The following is a 19,525-nucleotide window of genomic DNA, read 5'->3' as shown; positions in this document are numbered from 1 at the left end:
CTTTTCGATGCAAAATCTGAATTTTGAGAACATTTTACCAAAATTTCAGCCTACACAGGATCACACAGTACAGCAACACTCCTCAGTGTTTGAAGTTAAAACGAATAACATTAAAATTAACTATTTTAACAAAAATATGGAAAATGTTCACAAAACTTTACCATGTTCACAAAACCTCGATGACTCCTTGGAATAACGAAATTCAAAACATGGCATAACGAAATTCTGGCATGTTGACAGATAATAGCCGCAAAGGTTTCGTGGATCTGCAATCTCAAAAATTTGATAAAAAGCAGACAAAAAAACTAAAAAATACTGAGCTGTTGTATTTTAAGAATATGTTTAACGTATTGCTGATTCTATTAGCTGCCCTTGAATAACCTTCAGTTAGAGTGACACACTCATTTGACCTATTCTCTTCCGATTAAAGTAAAAAAAAAGTCAATTTCAGAATGAGGAAGTCATTTTTGAGAGAGGTAAGTCACGTGTGACCAAAAATTCAATCACGCGAACGAACAAAAAACGCTCTCCACTAAGAGTGAAAAATGACGTCATGCATGCAATTCAGTTGAATGAACGGATGATCAAAAAGGCAGATTTGAAGTGGTGATTGTGACGTCATATGGTCGTAACAAAAATCCTGTTGACGAAAAAAAAACAAGAAGGCCAATAATAGCCTCAGCTATCCCTTTGCGGCTATTAAAAAAATTATTATATATTTTACGCTAGACGAGCTTTTTACTTCTTCCACCCACTAATCTTCGTCGGAACAAAACAGCTCGTTAAAACCACTACTTCTTCAGCCAACATCTCGTGTACCAACTATTTTCCATGCTGATCAAATGCATGCATCTTAAGCTGCTTCTTATAGAATAATTTTAATGTTCTGAAGTGCTCTTTTTACGCAATCCAATATATTTTGCCACCATGATACCAAGCTTTTTCTAGTTTGAACTCCATTTCCCACCTCGGCTCTATGCTTCCAGATTTTCAAAAGAGTAACGTTTTACGTCGAATGGGTCGGAACTTTAAAATCGGAAACACACATTAACGAAGCATATCCAGTAATTGAGCATTGAGGGAAAAAACTTTTGAACGAAAGCTTCCCCGCAGTTGGTTTAACGAATATTTAAGAAAGGTTAATGTATTCCGCATGTAATTATCTTCATTCATCTCTCTAGCCCTCTAGTCTTCAAATGTATTTAAAACTTTGAGAAAATTGGTTGCTTTCTTGAGACCTGATATTTTCAAGAGTTCCATCTCCCCGCTCATTGGGTGAGGAAAAAAAGGTCTCCATTAAATTAACCAATTAACGTAAAAGCATAACTAACAGTGGCTAGCAATGACAGCTGATGAACTACAGACATGAATCCATTCAAATTAAAAGCCAAGGCAGGAAGCCCAAATGATGTTGCCTTTTAGCTTAAGCGAGAATGATACAACTTTCTCAATATTGAGTTACTTTTTGAAATAAGATGATACGTTTCTTAGATTTCGTTGGCAACTAGTATAAGGCTATTTCATTTAGATCACTGTACAGCTCTCAAATTGGCAAAGCCAAAATAGGATACCTAAATAAAGCGTCTATTTTTACATTAAATTCGATCGATGTTTCCTGCTAAAAATATCTTTGGCCACTCCGCATGTGGTCCCAATTAGGTTAACGAGCTAAATAGGAAAAGGTAATCTTACCTGTTGAATAAAGATACGGCAGAGTGGATTCCAATTGAGGCTAATTCCACAACCAGTTCCAACTTAGCATACTATCAATTGCTAATCTGCGCCGGCTGTTGAAACAAGAACTCCACTTTGTAAGAACTGATTCAAAATCCACTAAACTTGTCAATACAACGCTAACTGCTCTTCGCCACGGAATTGCTCAAGTGTTGTTAAGTTTAACTTAGCCAATAAATTCTGCTCAATTTTGATCAGGAACACGCAAACTTGAGGACACCGGGGAGCAATTTAGTGTAAGTTTGTAAGACGATATCTATTTATTTAACCAATATCCCACACCTATTCTTCACAATTCCCACTTTGAATCCCTCCATTCATTCAGTCAAGTCCCAGCTGCAATTAAACATGGCTTTGCCTCTGAAAAACAAAATGGCAATAGCATTAGGTATTATTAATAGCATATGGTAATAAATCCTCTTGTTTAATATAGGATAAAGTTTGTTTACAACCCCCAAGTCCCCGCTAACTTCCACTTCTAAACCCAAGCAGGCACCCAAACCCAATTTTAAGAATAAATTAAACCAAATCTAAGCCAGCTTTTAATCACGTCTGCTATATCGAAGTGCAATTACTTGAAGACACAACTTGAAGGGAGGGAATTTAAAATTATTGTACTTTGGCTGGTTTTGAAATTAGGTTACTTTGAGGAGGGTGAGTTGGCAAGAGAGGAGGGTGACAAGCGGCGGGAGGAGGGGGGGGGGGGCGACTCTATGTTCATGCGGTAAATTGAACTCGCATTTGGGTTTCATGTCAGAGATAGGAAATTTAGATATTTGCGGATTCAATTGTCCAATTTAGCTGAGGCAATTTTCAGCAAATTTAGCAAAAATAACTTAACAGCAACATTAGAACTAAGTATATTTAATCCTCGCGCCAAAATTCGGCAAGTAACGCAAAAATAATGGAATATAAGGTCATGTATTTATTAAGCACCAGCCAGACGTGAAGTGTTGCGATTTATACGACGCTGCAATTTTCCCGTCCCGAAATAAGCAGAAAGTGGCTTTAGAACAGCTGATAAGAAATATTTAAACAAACTTTGCAAATCCCTAATGCCATTTTTATACCCACTATGTATAACTCAATCAAGTCAACGGGCAATCTATTTTAATCGCTTCATATTTACAAGTGAAGCCTGCTCAAAACACAGCTGGCCAGGCGCACAAAACTTGTTACCAAGTCTGGTAGAAAATGTAAATAAGGGGAGCGAAAGAGGGTAACACTCGCTAGTGAACTGATTATTCATTCTCTCGTTCAACTCAGGTCAGGTAGTTTAATCACAGAATCTCACAATTAAAATCCAAATACCTAGTAATAATTAAAAAACGATGAAATTCGATTTAAGAACAAACTATCTAAGGATTTTAAGGACGATGTTAACTAATTTTAATCTGCCCTTATGTAATTGATTCCGTTAAAAGTTCCGAAAAGCGTTCTAGTTGTATTGCAAAATTTCAGTTGAAATTACACAAAAATAACAACGAATATTTTGGAATTTTCCATGTAATTATATACAATTCAAGACAAATGTTTTGAAAATTAGCAATAAATTAGAGTTTTGAGGATTTATGAGAAACGAATGCTCACCACAAACGTAACTGCTTGTCGCTTAGCTATTAATTTGAATCTTAAATTTCGATGGAAGCATTTAAATTTGATCACAGACACGCAATAAAAAAGCCAACATTACAGCCACTTCAATATTTCAGAACTGAGTTTATAAATCACTTAATTCAGTCTTGAGCAAAGAATAAAATTCATTATACTAAATTATCAGGAAATTCCTGCTGATAGTTCCAAGTACTTTCCCAACAACCTTTTACAAAGAAAGCACACAACTGTTCGGATAGAGAAATTTCTCTGCAATGCTGAGCTAGCCATATGGCACACGAACTGCAAAAAGCAAAAAATAGTTCAAAATGGTTAGATACTTACAAGATTTTACAAAACACAAATGTTATGAATGTAACATGTAATGAATGTTCAGAGTAAGTTACTCACATGCAAGCTTGCCTTCAACCAAATTTTGTCTAAAAATGAGAAAAGCTTTTAACGTATTTACTGATCGGTCAATGATGTGATTCGATTTAATTACAAAAGTCACAGCATTCTAAAACAGACTACTGACTCGGAAAGGCACAATTTTAAGCTAGATTAAAATAAAACAACGAGACGGTCGGTCATACTTGATATAAAATGGTTGCAGTTTAATCAACATTCATACCATATATAGTTTGTGACTATTTGCACACAAGCATTTGATTTCCAAAATTATTCGCAACTTCGTGCCAAATGAGCGGTTGTTTACTTTCTATAATGGATTGTAATAGGTGAATAAACAAACTCGAATTGGTTTTGAAGGAAATGTCTAGGAGCACTTTTGAAAGAATATAAGATATAAGGAGTCAAAAATCTTTCGAGACGGATGCAATCAATCTATCTCATTGCTACATGATGGAGCTAGCAACGTAAAATTTGATTGGTCTTAAACGTACAGGCCAATTAGCCTTCTGGCTAATGTTTCCAAGCAGTTTGAGTAAATTATATAAACCAAATATACCCCCTGAGTACCAAATCAGATCAAAGCACTCCGTGGTCCTTGAACTTTTGATTTGCCTCGACACACTTTACACGATTCGACAGTAAAGAACAACGGCGTTGTAAATTGACCTCCGAAAAGCTTTTGACAAAGTTGATCATCAGAAACTAGGTTTAAAACTTCAAGAGGCAGGTATAGGCGGAGAACAAGCCGATGGCTAGCTACCTCAGCAACCGTGAACAAATGCTGAAAGTTGGTGGTATACAATCTAAACTAACCAAGTTACAAGTGGAGCGACCCATGCTCAAATATTAGACCGCTAATGTTCATCCTGTAAATCAACGACCTAGCTGATTACTTTGAATATGTATACTGTTTAGGGAACGCAGATGACTTCAAAGACTTAACCAATAGCCGAAAAATGGAATTGAACACTAATAAACTGTGGCTGTAAAAGGAGAAATCAAAACATCATGCGAGTCAAAAGGGCTTGATGGTGTGTCCCGACAAAAAGATCTAGGTGTAATTCTCTCTTCCAATAATTCGTGGTCCGAAAACTAGACTAAGAATCAGCAAACTTGGAAAACCGTTCTATGTGCTAAAAGAAATGTCACCCAAATAAAACTGAAGACCAATCTGAACGCGTATGTTGCGCAGGCGATAAGTCAACTTCAACACGATAATTCGCTCCAGTCATATCTTACGCCTCACAACTATGGCACCCATCAAAAACAGATTCAAAATCAATAGACAAATAGAGAAAAGTCTACGAAAAGCCACAAAGTGGATCTGTAACTCAAATGATGACTGCAAGTATTGATTATCAACACTGAAAAATTACCCCTGTCAATTTACATCGAGTTATTTGGCTTACTCTTTCCTATTACTATTATGCAAGGCGATAGCGCAATTCCATCGGATGTTTTTCACAAGTAAACCTAGGAGACACTTGTCAACAACGAAGTTGATCTATCCAAAAACAGGCTGAGAAAAGTGGCGAAAACTTCTTCGGCGAAAACATTGTATGAGAAACGACTGACAATGCTGCAACAGATATCTTCTAATTCAGTTATACTCAACTTTCTTCCACAAACATTTCTTCCCTAACATTTGATGGACCGGAATTTAGCTTCCGACCAGTCACCAGAAAAGAATTGTATAATGTTATTGATAATCTACCTAAGCATAAATCTCCCGGACCGGGCTATATAACAGCATGGGCGCTAAAAGATAGTAAACTGTCTATTGGAACTCATTTACAATTTGTCGTCAATGAATGTATAAACAAAAACACGTTTCCTAATATTTTGCAAACAGCGCATGTTACACCTGTCTATATGAAGGGAGACCGACTAGAACCAGAAAACTATCGACCCATATCAGTCACACCAACTCTATCAAAAATTTTTGAGCGATTACTACTTGAACAACTAACTCACCACCTAACTCTTAATGGTCTGATTAACAAGAATCAATTCGGCTTTCAAAAGCAAAAGTCCTGTCTCGATACTATCATTTCATTAACTGAAAAGATAAACCAATGCGTTGACGAAAACGAAATTGTTGTCACTCTTTTTAGACTTAGCAAAGGCTTTCAACTCAATATCTATAGATGTTTTATGAACAAAATAAAAAGGTATGGAATTGGAGAAAATGCAAGAATCTTATTAAACTCTTTCCTTTGTGATAGAAAACAGTGTGTAAAAAATGGGATAGCAAAATCAGATTGGGTTGTCATAAATCACGGTGTTCCTCAGGGAACTGTCTTAGGGCCTCTAATTTTTATACTTTATGTCAACGATTTCAGTGAAGCTGTATCAACGAATTGTGATGTATTACAGTTTGCCGATGATACAGCAATTCTATGTCATGCAAAGAATGAAGCAAATTTGCAGCTAATAGCTGAAGATACATTAAACAAGACAGATCAATATATGAAACAAAACAGGTTAACTTTGAATAAGAAAAAAACGGAGTTAATGGTGTTCAGGAATGAAAAATTGCCGATCATTGAAACTGTCGATTTCAAGGGACACCGATTGGAAGCATCTGAAAAATGTAGATATTTAGGTGTAATAATTGATAGGGAACTGACATACCAAAATCAACTAAATAAGGTTATCAGTAAAATGGCTTCAGCAATCAGATCGTTATATTTGGTTCGTTATCAGGTACCACTAAAAACAAGAATAAACCTTTTAAATCACTAGTTTTGTCTCATTTAGATTTTAGCGCAATTTTTTTCAAAATTTACCATCTTACTCTATTGGCAGAATTAACAAACAGATAAACTGGGGAATAAAAGTTTGCTTTATGAAAACCAAATACGATACTGCCAGAGATCTACTTCTGGAGACTAAAATTCTTCCAGCAGAGCTCCAAATAACACGGGTGTCTTTAAATAGGTTTTTCAATATTCTCCAACAAACAAGAAATCGCTCTAATAAACATTTCAGATTTTTAGAAAACGTGCCTATTATTGTAAACAAACGAACCCATAACCTTTTCTTAGAGCCAAAATGTAAGTCAAAATGGAGTAATGGTTCAATTGTTCCTAACTTTATTCGAAAATGGAACACACTTCCAATTACAATTAGAAAAGAAACGTCGAAGACCAAATTTAAACAAAAAGTTACAGCGGAAATGCTTAAACGACACGAAAGAGTTCCAATAGACAGAAGGGTTGCAGGATTTAAACATATTTTTTATTAAATTATTTTACGAAAACCGAACCTTAGTTTGTTATAAATTAGAAAAAAATAATGTTTGATTAATAAATTTCTAACATGTAACATTAACCAAGTGGTTAGTTTAATTTACATGTTTGCAGATTAAAAAAAAAGCATCAACAAATTTGAGAGCTGCAGCTAGCCGATTCGGAGCTCCTGTGAAACCTGCAAACTCTACCAAAACTGCTAGATGACAAAAGAAGGGTTAGGATCCCTGGGCGACGATCCCAAAAGTCTCCCCTCCCTCCTCCTTATTTTGTCGAATTATCCGAAAAGGACCCACGATATTAATTGACGATAATAATTAGCATGGACCAAGTTTAATTTTTTACAACTATGTTAACAACCTGAATGTAATGAACATGTACCCATGTTGCACACTGCCTCGTTATATGTATGCATATACAAATTGACAAAAGGAGCAATTCAACATTTTGGTCAAACTAGTGTCTAAGAACTCTGGGTGGGGTTGTGAGGTCTGGATGATGGATGAGAGGGGGTTCAAATCAACGGGTGAAAGAGGGTGGAAAAGGGAAGTGTTGAGGGTTGGTAAAAGGGGGAAGGGCGGGGAACTGAGGGGAGTCAAACTTACAAATCATACTCAGACGCAATAACATACATGGCTCTCCTGCGCAGCTCTATCATATGCCTCAAAGGGTGCGGTGGTTCCAAACGGCCACCTGACATTGATATGCAGTGTCATAGTGCGGGAGGGGAGACTAGATTCATAGCAAATTAGTTTAAAAAGAAATTCAATTCTCATGACGCAGCTCTAAAGAGTTATGGTGCCTTGTCTTTAAATTATATACGATGCAGTAATGTCTGTTTATATAGAAATTCAATTCTCATGAAGCGGCTCCAAAGAGTTATAGCGTCTTGTCTTTAAAATTATATACGATGCAGTGATGTCTCATAGTAGGGGATCACTACTCGTCCATTGGATTGTCCTGTGCCGCTTAATATCAAAAATCTAATCTTTCCATTTTATATCAAAAATTAAGAAGCGCTCTTCAGACCGTGAGATTGTCTCCTCAAAACTTGGAGTCTAGTAAGGCGTAAGGCTCTAAAAGATTTAAAGGCCCTCCGGGCGCCACCTGATTATCCTGTTTTTGAGATTCAAATTCAATTGGGTCAGACAAAATATCTTTCAAGAAAAAAATGCATAAAAAGACCACAGGACTAATATATACTGAACGGCAAAATAAGTTAGCACCCCCTATTTTTGCGAAGTAAACATTGAATTTTCGAGGCATTATTACTCAAAGTTAATATCAAATTGCGAAAACAGTTTTTACGGCATGGATCCCCTACATTAGTCTGCTCGTCTACCTATAAAATTCAGATAAACGCTACGTTTACTTACCAGAAATCTCATGTAAGTAAAGTTGATGAACTTCAACCATGTTCCACAGTAAAAAAAAGGTGTCACAAGATGTGATGTTTTTAGGTTTGTTCAACAATGACTAAGATTACAAAAATTCTATTTTAATACTTCGAAAAAAAGGGGAAGATAACTTACTTTTGCCGTTCAGTATAATTTGATAATACATCTAAAAATCTTAAATTAAACATAAACCGACAAATGTCGGAAGAATTGCTCTTGAACGACAGGTGAGGCAATTTAATTCAGCGGCTGTAGCCTAGATCAATTTTTCTTCATGGGTGCAAAAAACCTTTCCCCCGCTGGGATTCGAACCACTGCCCTCCCGAACCTTGACCCCAAGCACTTCCAACTGCACCATCAGAACTCTTTTCTTGCTGTGCTGCAACCAATTTATATTAGCAACAAGCTTTACATCGGAGTGAGATCAATAGAGATTACTCAAAAATGAAGAACCAAAGTGTGAAAAAGTCACTTGAGAAGTCAAAGAATGTTCTAGAAGAAAAGTGCAACATTGTCAAGCGAAAAATTTACATAAAAAAGACACACACGTTTACAATAATTGCTATGAACTTCATTCAAGAGCAATTAAAAAACTAAATTATGCAATCCCCCTCCCCAAAACTGGGTGAAAATTGATTGGTCTGGGGCAGTCGTCTCCGTAAAGCATTTCGTATTCGAAATTAAATTCGAAACTAAAATATGAAATTAAATTCGAAATTAAAATATGAAATTAAATGATTCAACTTTCAGTGGACATATCAATTCGGCATTGTAATAAAAATAGCCTTATTCACCCATTTGTCTTCCATCAAGGCTTGCAGCATAACTTTAGCGACGTTAGCTCTCGGAATTCGCGTAGGATTCGATAGATCGAAGTGAATACCTTCTTTCACTACGGGTTCTTTTTCGTTCAGCGCGTCATTCGTTAATCCTGTTGGCCTGATAATTGTGTACTCAAGTGATTCCGAATTCTCACTTACGTATGTCTCCATTCTACTCATATCGGCCAGAATTGTTCCAATGACATATTTGAGGAAAAATTTCATCATCATACCTGCACGCTCATCGATTTTCTGACCAGCTGACGTCAAGCAGATTAATCGCTTCCTATCGGTGGCTTTCATCGCATTAATGATTGGTTTGATTGAATCACTATACAATGTAACTTCACCCCATGGAGACGTTGGTGGCGATCCCAAACACGATAAAACCGCATCGACTTGAGCAAATTCAGATTTTAATTGCTCCTCATCAAATATATTTGCTTTAACTGCGACAAAATTTTTGTGTTGGATATCTGATAGCTTAGATGGGTTCCTAACAATGGCTCGCACTGCGTGTCCTGCCTCGAGAGCTTGCTGCGTTAAGCATTTACCCGTTGGACCAGTTGCTCCTAGGATAGCAACTTTCAGCATGGGCTCTATAACGTTGCACGTAAACGTATTCAACAAAACTATTAAGTCATGCTAGATACCAATAACGTCAAAAGAGAAGTTACCACAAATTAGTACAAAAAACTGGACAAAGGCGTAGAAAAATTGCAAAAATAGCCGGCAGATTGCTGGAATAGCTGCCAAATAGACTTCGGTACCGTATAATAGAGATAGAAACAGACACAAATCTATATTTTATCTGAAATTTTATCTGTAAGCAAATGCGGTTGCAGAAGAGTGAGTCAGATTTTTGGTACCGAGCCTGTCACCTTGCAAATCTGTTCAATGATTATTTCAAATATGATATCCTCCTTGATCGAGAGCACAAGAGCAAACTCCTGGAACTCTACAATCGGTTCTTCATATCCCGCTACAACGAATCAGACCCTTGCACTTGGCGTCTCTTGTGTGGCTGCAATAACTGTAGAGACTTGAAGAAACTCATCTTTACGTAAAGAACAATAAATTTTGAACAACTCAATAACTGGGTTTTATGCGAACCCGTGGATTACTTTATCCTAAATCCTTTGTTATTATTATATTATTGAAATTCGACGCCGCTTAAAAATCTATGTAAAAAACATTCAGCGATAGATTAAAACAGCTTTAAAACTCATTGAGCAAAAGCCTTTTTTATTAGGGACCTTTAGTGTACGTATGAGTTCCTTTGACCTTAAACTAATTCAAATAAAACTTAAGTTTAAAGTGTAGAAGTCATTATATTGAATCTCTCGAATCTCTCTTATATAGAAGTCATTTTGTTGAATCTCTCGATGTTAAAAGCTTGTACACCAATGTACCAGTTGAGGAGGCAATTGAAATTGAAAGAACTATACTCCAGTGACGAGGTTCCTGAGATTCAAGAGGTCAGCTATGAAGAGCCTTTTCAGACTAGCTGTAACGACTGTCCACTTTGGTACACTCAATCGGACGACTTAGCCAAGGGTGCTTCGCTGGCTATAATTTTGGCAAATTTGTGGATGAAATCGCTCGGAAAATCCTCGCAGAAATAAAATGAGGGAAGCCCGAAGAAAATTTCCGACATGGAGGGAATTTGCTTGGATTGTAACCGACGCGTTACTTTCCGAGGGCAAAATTGCCAATCGTGCAAAAAATTGTTTCATGTTAAATGCCAAGGTATCAATCACTGACACGGAGTATAAAAACACAGATGCAGGAGATCTACTACCCAATCTACTACCTTTGCCAATGAACTATCAGCTCAATGATCCTCTACTACCATCAAGTCTTCAACAAATTCAACCGACAAATACAAAACAGCCGTTGCTGCCTGGAAACAGATCAATTAGAAGACACAATAACTTTGAATTAACGAAAAAACGACTCAAAAAATCTCGCTGCGAATGCTTCTTTCGCACTATAGTGAACCATAATGTATGACATGCTCATAAATTACATATTAAACGCATAATTCGAATTTTTCACAAACAAATAGGAGAACAAAAAGAGATGGTTACTAATAGTAAACCGGATTTTAACAATATAGAGAAGGCATCATAAATAATGATGGGAATCATCATGGAATTTCATCTTGACGGTACACGTCAAGGAATGTTTGTTCATGACGGGATTCGTCAAGCAGGTAAACCTGTTATCTGTTAGTTTAACTAACAGGGACCCGTGCGGTAGAAAATAAACATGAGAAAATCCCATAGAGATTAACAAAAATGGGTAAAAATAACCTAAGATTAATTAACCATTGATAGGACTGAAACCAAGGAACATATTCAAAACTAAACCTTACACAATCGAGCTGCCTCTCTTTAATTGCTTTACATTTCTCATCTTCACAAAACTTCTAATATTTACAAGCCATAGTTCAAACTTTGTATTAAACTGATTGTGCATATACATCTGTTCAATTAAATTCAAGTCTGAAACTTGGAAAATTTTCCTCAGTAACTCCGAGGTTTAAAGTGCTTAAGAAAAACATCCAACCCAAACCGTAACCGTAAACAGTGCACGGATATTACACTGGCGACAGAGATTTAAAGGAAAGTTAACATTCTAAAATCTTTAGCAAATTTGTAGGTAGGGAGACGCAAATAAAAAGCACTTTAACTCCAAAAACTCCAAGAATCGAATTATTCTCGAAACAAACATAAAGATTTGGGATAACAAATCTTCAATTACCAGAAAATTTCCACCAATTTTTGTGAGAATCAATTGCAGAAGCCACAGCGGAGGACATCAGTTACAGGACATCAGTCGCAGGAAAACAAGTGAGAATTTACTCGCGTGGTGCTATCCTGTACTCGTTGGGGGAGACAGAAATTTCCGTGTAAGGAAAGACCGCATCATACCAGGTGAGTAGAAATAAAGAGTTCTGTCTTGTTTTTGTCGTTCGTAATTGAAACTGATCACCACTGCGTAATTCTTATTAGTATAGGAAATATTTTTTTTCCTTTGACCTTAGTTGCTAATTTGACTTTTAGAAAACGAGCAGCATAACCATGGGAAAAAACAGTGCGGGATAGTCGCGTTGTTAAATCAATTGAAACAGTTGCTGAAAGTTATATATTGACTTTTTCTGAAACTACCATTAAAAAAAGAGAATATAATGCGAAAAAAATTGATCAGGTAACAATAAGCAGGGTAAAGTAAAACAAAACTAATGCAACTAATACCATCCTTGTCGTAAATAGAAAAGAAAAGATATTAGAAATATCAATAAAACAAGGAAAATTGGAGTTCAGCCAGAATCATATTAAAATAAAAAAAAAATTAGGTGGGACAGTCGTCTATAAGACTATGAATAAAAAACTTCCTTAAAATTATATAAAAAGTAAATAAATTAGTAAAAAAAAGAAATACAGTATTGAAATAAGCGTTAGATTTTTATAAACAAAAATTTTTAAACAATAAAATAAAGAGAGTGCTATAGAAATTCAAAGATAAAAATAGAAAACACCTTCCAGTGACGATCTACTTGATCTCTATTTTATGGAAACTCTTAATTTCAACAACTTAAAAAAGATTTAAAAGGGCACGATAAAAGTAGGGCAACAAAAAAATGGCAACGGGCTCAACCTCTAGAATGCTATTACCGGAAGCATTTACCGGTTCAAACGACTTGGAAAGTTACGTGACGCATTTTGAGCTATTAGCGGAACTACAAAAGTGGAGAAGAACTGAATTGGATCCGGCTCGCGAAGTTGATGAACGGCCGCATTACTTTGCACTTAGTCTACAAAAATCTGCCATAGAGTTCTATCGCACTCTACCGCAAGCTACACGAGAAAATTATGATGAATGCGTTAAAGCTTTTCGAGAACACTACAGCGAAAAACCGGTCGTTTACCGGGGACGGCTAGCTCGCCGCGTACAGCAACCAGGAGAAAAACTGACAGATTTTCTGGGAGATTTAAAGCAGTTGGCTTTGAAAGCTTACCCAACGGAGTCGCAAGACATTAGAGACCATCTCGTTCTGAGAGGATTTCTAGAAGGAATCAACCATAGTCAGGTAAGGTTAGATCTCAGAAAGCAAATCGGCGACAAGGATATGAAAATTGAAACAGTTTTGGAAAGAGCATTGCATCTTGAAGCTGTATCAAGAATAGAGGAGGAAGAGCAAACACCAAAATTTGCGGTAATTAGACGAGATGAAACAAAAGATTTAGTGGAGGCCGTCATCACGCTTGTGAACAAATTGTCAGTAGATGACAAACAGCGAGAAAACCGTCGAAATCAATCTAGGGAGCGAAGCGGTTCCCGGGGACGGTGGGGTGACGACAGACGTGACAGAGGACAGCAACAAGATCGTGGGTTTAACGATCGGCGACGATTTCCAACGCCAGGACCTAGTCACCGAACGACAGGCAGAGTTTCAAATGCAGAGCCTGTGGGCAAGAAGGACACCTTTCGAGGAATTGTCGAAATTGTTTCCTATGTGGAAGTTCCCTACACTTGAAAAGAAACTGCCCTTTTAAAAAGAAAACCACCGAGAACTGCAATGTCATTAGAGTTTGTTCGACAAACACAATTAAATGTCTAAACGCAGAAATCATACTTCACGGGAACAGATGCGTTGGGTTAATAAACAGTGGAAGTAGTATATCGCTTTTGAGCTGGTCCACATACGAAAAACTGGGAAAACCGGGAATTGTACAAACATACACAAAACGAATGTTGACAACCAATAACTCAGCTGTCAAAATAATAGGCAGAGTAACGCTTTTGGTACAGTTGCAACCAAGACTACCGCAGGTTGAACAAAAGTTTGTGATAACGGCAGATGAAGGTATAGAATGTCTGCTGGAAATTGATTTCCTGAAAACCAATAAATGTGTTAAATGTGTATCGAACTTACACGAAGAGACACTATATAGCAGTCACTTTAAAATTTCAATACCGCTCACCACAGAGAAAACGCATGGTGTTCAATTTTTTGCAATTGCGGAACAAAACACTTATTTACAGAGTAAAAACGAAAATCTAATGAAAATTAGATTAGCTGATGAAAACGGAGAACAAATTCTGGGAGTGGAAGGATTAGTGGAAGTAAATGAAGATATTGAATAAAAGACTCGTTTGCTTTAAGCCGCCTGTATGATATCAATGGAAGATGGTTGGAGTTTGATAAAAGTGTTAAATCTAACGGACGAACCAGTAACCGTGTATAAAAGCACTAAAGTGGGAACTTACTTTGAAAACGAACGAACTTAGTTGTGAATGAAATTTTCACAAATCAAAATAAGCCAAAAACATTGGAAACTTTTCAAATGGGAAAACACGCAAGCTTGGAAGGTTCTAACCTAAATGACCAGCAGAAGGAGAAAGTACAGGAATTGTTCACGAGACATCAACAAGTCTTCTCACGAAACTCGAATGACTCAGGATATTGTGACAAAATTAAACACCAGATTAAACTCAACAAAGATGCACAGCCGTTCAGAAGAAGTTATTGCAGTATGAGCTTTGATAGAAGAAAAGCAATGAAAAAAATTGTCGAAGATCTAGAGGATGCAAAATTAATTGAACCAACCCATTCGTAATGAGCAGCACCATCAATATTGGTGAAGAAGAAAGATGGCAGCTAGAGACTAGTTGTAGATTACAGAGGTTTGAATAAACAAATCGAGAAAACCAGTTGGCCGCTACCAAGATTAAATGACGTTATTGATTCTCTAGACGGAAATTGTTTCTTTTCCAATATCGGTTTGACATCGGGATATTTTCAAATGGCACTCGATGAAGAGTCACAGAACGTGACAGCTTTTGTAACTCCAATGGGACTCTACAAATGGAAGAGACTACCCATGTGTTTGGCTTCAGCGCCAGGAGCTTTCCAAAATTTAATGGAATTGATCATGTCGGGACTCTCCTACGAAGTGGCTTCAGTATACCTGGATGACATAATCATCTTCGGTAGATCCTTTGAGGAGCATCTCAATCGCCTAGATCTCGTACTTGGGCGACTTAAAGACGCTGGATTGAAAATAAAAGGCTCAAAATGCAGGTTTTTTCAGGAAAAAATTCATTTCCTGGGACACATTGTATCAAATAAAGGCGTAGAAGTGGATCCGGAGAAAGCAGCGGCAGTCAGTAAAATGAAAAGCCCACGAACAATAAAAGAATTGAGAGGTATATTAGCGTTAGCAGGTTTTTACAGCAGATTCATACAAGATTTCGGAAAAATAGCAGAGCCACTTTATAAGCTATTAAACAAAAAAGAACGTTTTACTTGGAGCAAGGAATGTGAATCAGCAGTTGAACAACTAAAACAAGCTTTACAGAAAGCACCAATTTTGGGTTATCCAAATGACACGGATCCCTATACGTTAACCACCGACGCCTCTTTGTTTGGCATTGGCGCAATTATTTCCCAAAGACAACAATGGGTTGAAAGAGTTATTGCATACGCAAGCAAAACGCTCAGCAAAAGTCAACGAAACTATTCTGCGACAAAACGAGAATTTTTTGCAATAGTTTTTTTTTACTCAACACTTCAGAAATTATCTTCTGGGACAAAATTTTTAATTGTTACTGACCATAGGGCGCTCACGTTGTTATATAGTTTTAAGGAACCAGACGGATTATTGGCCCGGTGGTTAGAAAAGCTCGGACAGTTTGACTGTGAAATCAAACACGAAGCGGGAAAAAAGATCCCTCAGGCGGATTGTCTGTCGAGAGTTCCACAGACTAAAGACCAAGTCAAAGACTGCGATCAAGTGAACCAAATAAATACGGAAGAAAAAATATCTGGTCCATTGGACTAGGGAAATCTGTTGAACAACTAGTTGAAAATCAGAAAAAAGCAGCCGACCTCATTATACTGAGAAACTGGATTGAGAACGGGAAGCGCCCTCAAAGAAAACACATGGCAGGAGCCTCCATGGCACTGTGGAAACTTTGGACTGATTTCAGAAACTTACGGATTGAAAATGATCTAATCAAGAGACAGAAACGTATTGACGAATTTGATAACTTAACACAAATAGTCATTCAGAGATCACTTTTAAAAGAAATTCTCTCTTTCTTTCATGAACATTGCGGACACTTTGGTGTGGCAAAGACATTTGATCGGGTTCGAGATCGATTCTACTGGCCCGGGATGAAAAAAGATGTCCACGAGTGGGTAAGTTCTTGCGAAGAATGCTGTCAAAAGAAATCTCCACACCAGAAACACATACACAGCCTGACAACGTGGAAACCAAGTCATCCGTTCTGGCAAGTTGCCTTTGACATTATGGGACCTTTACCCGAGTCCAGCGAAAACAAATACGTTCTGTTAATTGGAGATCAGTTTACAAAATGGTATGAAGCAATTTCCATGAGCAACCAAGAAGCTTCAACGGTAGCTAAGGCATTTGTAAACGTATGGGTTTCAAGGTTTGGTTGTCCGGCAAATCTTCATAGCAACAAGGGCAGTAATTTTATGTCGAATCCTCTCAAGAACATGTGTGAAGAGCTGGGAATTAACAGGACTTCAACAACAGCTTATCACCCTAGCTTATACCACCAAAAAACAACAGCTTAACAACAACTTATACCACCAAAAATGGCCAGACTATGAAATTTAAATCTTTTTACAGCGGACCGCAGGTAATACTTGAAATAATAAACGATCTGAACTTTGTTATTGAGAATGTGAAAACAAAAAAAACAACAAAAGGTCCACTACGATCGACTCAAACGTTTTAACAGTAGAAAAGCTACCACTGTTAAAAAAGAACCTAAGAAGGGAAAGATTGAACAGAATAACACAAAACGACCTTACGGAGGACACCAAAATTGAATGACACAGAAAGAAGAGAAGTTCGAACTGAAGGAAGTATTAGTCAAATTAATCCTAATACTGAAACTCACAATGAGACAGTCAAAAACGAATCGTTTCAAACACCTATGGGTGGGAGTGCAAGAGAATCAATAAATACTAACACCAACAATAAGAGCAGAAGCACAAAGATACCTGCGCCAAAAATAGCCACAGAGCAGAAGCGGGATAGTCTGGTGTCAACATCCGAAGGGAGTGAAGGCAAAGAATTTCCGAATAGGAGCACGGCTTCCACTTCGCAAAATATCGCTGAACGACGATATTAAACAAGAAGTGCGTCGGGAATAACAAGACCACGGAAACTGAAAGACTATTTTTTATTCAAGGATAACGATGCAGACGAAAAATTTGATAATGATGTATTTTTTTAAAAGGTGATACGACAAAATGCAGAGGGCGTGGAACCCACATTGGATCGGGTAGCTGAACTGGAAACTTCTTCAGTTGGTTAGCATATTAGGTTTTTTCACAATCCTTGGAGATTGTGGGGTATGATTTTGAGAACATTCTACAGACGCAGAAATTTGCAATGACGGAACCGACAAATTGTGAAACGTCACATATAAATGAGGAGCAGGTAAACAAAGGAGGACTGATCTACGCCAAAAGCAGCATGAGTAAACTAAAATACTGCATGTACAGGGCTGCATATACGGTAACTGTGCTGAAAAAAGTAGTTGGTATGACAACGCAACTTACTTAAACGAAAAATCACAAATAATTCCAACGTTTTACCCAATAAAAGAGTCAGTCTGTCAAAATCTATGGCAGGGACACAAAGCGCGGTTACCAGGTCTTGGTGATTTTGAATTCAATGCTCCCAAAGAAGTCCTCAACAAGGTGAATATTGACCGAACCGACGCTGAATTTGTTCAGAAGATATCAAAAGCTTTCATGAAAGGCGGAGATGAGAAAGGAGTGAATTATGTCTACCCCGTGGATTGGATCAATCCAAAAGGTGAAACACAGAAAGGTAACATCATGATAAATGCTAAAATTTTCATGGGGACTTTGTTCATTGAAACTAAGGAAGCAAATGAAGGAACATTGTTATGTTTTAAAGACCCTTAGAAGCAGGAGCAGACCTTGTTATATCAAGGAGACACATTTGAAATAGATTCAGTACAATATCTGTTTGACCAAGACAAAAAACCAAATATCTTAACGATCATTAAATTTTCAGACTCGGTAACAGCAAAAATATTCCGCGCTGGAAACAAAAAGTACTTGACGAGCAAATTAGACAGCAAAAGAAATTTAGTTGTCCTGTTGAAAAACAAGACAAAATATATAGACAATTTTCTGCTTTTTGAAACAAACCATAGAAATTTGTTTTACACAACGGAAAAGTTGACCGCCACGGAACAAAATTTTTCCACAACAGATTTATCTGAGACAGATCTCAGGGACATAAAACTTGATCAATATTTTGTGTGGGATCTTCGAGGCATGTTTGAAAACTTGAAATAAATAGAGTTATTAAATTGTCACATAGAAAAACTGCACAGAGCTATGATTCTAACGACATCAATTAACGGAAGTTCACACCAAATTTTCTTAAGTCAACAAAACGCTCTGGGTACACACGCAGAAAGAGCGGGAGGAATACTTTATGTCCATAGGTGCGCTAAAGTAATCGTACATGTTGTCGAAAATCAGTTTTGTACGGAGGAAGTACCAGTTAGGGTGTTTTCTTCAGAAGTAATTAAATACATGGACCCCATTTCTAGAGTATTCTATAGAAATTTCACACTGATTAATTGCAACCCCATGTACCCGAACGCTCTTGAATTGCAGAATGGGTCATGGATAACATATTGGCGAAGGATGCAATTAATTGAAAAAACCAATGATATGCCTAATTATAGAGTCAACGACAATTGGTCAACTTCGGCGCCAATGGAAGGGTTTTTCAATGACAAGGACCTGGAACTTAGCAAAAGGGATTCGAGAAAGACGATAACAGGAAGAGAAGTTTTCTTGGGACAAGGAGGTTTATATGAGCATGAGACTCTAGAGTATTTCAACACGGACTTAAAGTACAATAATCAGTGGCCTGAATTGCTGATTTTTGACTTGGGTAATGAAGTGAAACAAATCTGGCATGTGGCCAGGGAAATAGCCATCAGTTTGATGACTATTTTTATTGGATCTAAAATCATATTTTGTTTGGTACGCGTGTTTCTTTCAATCGATATGCTACGCAGTGGCACCAATCCTGTAATTGCACTGCAACCCATTAACCCAATGGGGGAACTAGGGTATTTTCATCATCTAAAACAACGTACAAAGGAACAAAAAGTGACAAGAAAATAGACAATCGAACGGTGTGATGGTGAAACAAACATCGTAGTTATAAAAGCAAAAAAGGCAATATCTTTACCAGATATAGCAGAAATTGAGATT

At 37.2% G+C, this 19,525-nt stretch overlaps 3 protein-coding genes across 7 annotated transcripts in view; 1 reads left to right on the top strand and 2 right to left on the bottom strand.

Moving 5' to 3' along the window:
• The window catches only part of LOC142358563 (uncharacterized), a 61,738-nt gene extending 57,900 nt beyond the window's left edge, over positions 1-3,838 (bottom strand). For 3 of the 4 annotated variants that reach the window (XM_075409964.1, XM_075409967.1, XM_075409968.1), the window contains exons 1-2: positions 3,673-3,757; positions 1,693-2,094 (exon numbers count right to left, since the gene is read on the bottom strand). The gene's annotated coding sequence lies outside the window, so the exon portion shown is untranslated. Of the gene's footprint in view, positions 1-1,692; positions 2,095-3,672 lie in introns of all 4 variants that reach the window. The other variant, XM_075409965.1, reaches the window with a different exon arrangement.
• The window catches only part of LOC142358572 (proteasome subunit beta type-3-like), a 361,488-nt gene that overhangs the window by 35,320 nt on the left and 306,643 nt on the right, over positions 1-19,525 (top strand). The gene's annotated exons all lie outside the window — the stretch shown is intronic.
• LOC142334866 (flavin reductase (NADPH)-like) lies at positions 9,148-9,804 on the bottom strand. Its single transcript, XM_075383191.1, has one exon. It carries the CDS (start codon positions 9,802-9,804, stop codon positions 9,148-9,150), a length of 657 nt encoding a protein of 218 aa, XP_075239306.1.

Source organism: Convolutriloba macropyga, chromosome 2 (genome assembly GCF_964194025.1).
Source record: "Convolutriloba macropyga chromosome 2, txConMacr16.3, whole genome shotgun sequence".
Classification (NCBI taxonomy): domain Eukaryota; kingdom Metazoa; phylum Xenacoelomorpha; order Acoela; family Convolutidae; genus Convolutriloba; species Convolutriloba macropyga.
This window is presented reverse-complemented; position numbering and strand designations above follow the sequence as displayed.

Bases quoted from the DNA above. Each gene is read 5' to 3' on its own strand.
- LOC142334866 (XM_075383191.1), bottom strand. From the start codon at position 9,804: ATGCTGAAAGTTGCTATCCTAGGAGCAACTGGTCCAACGGGTAAATGC.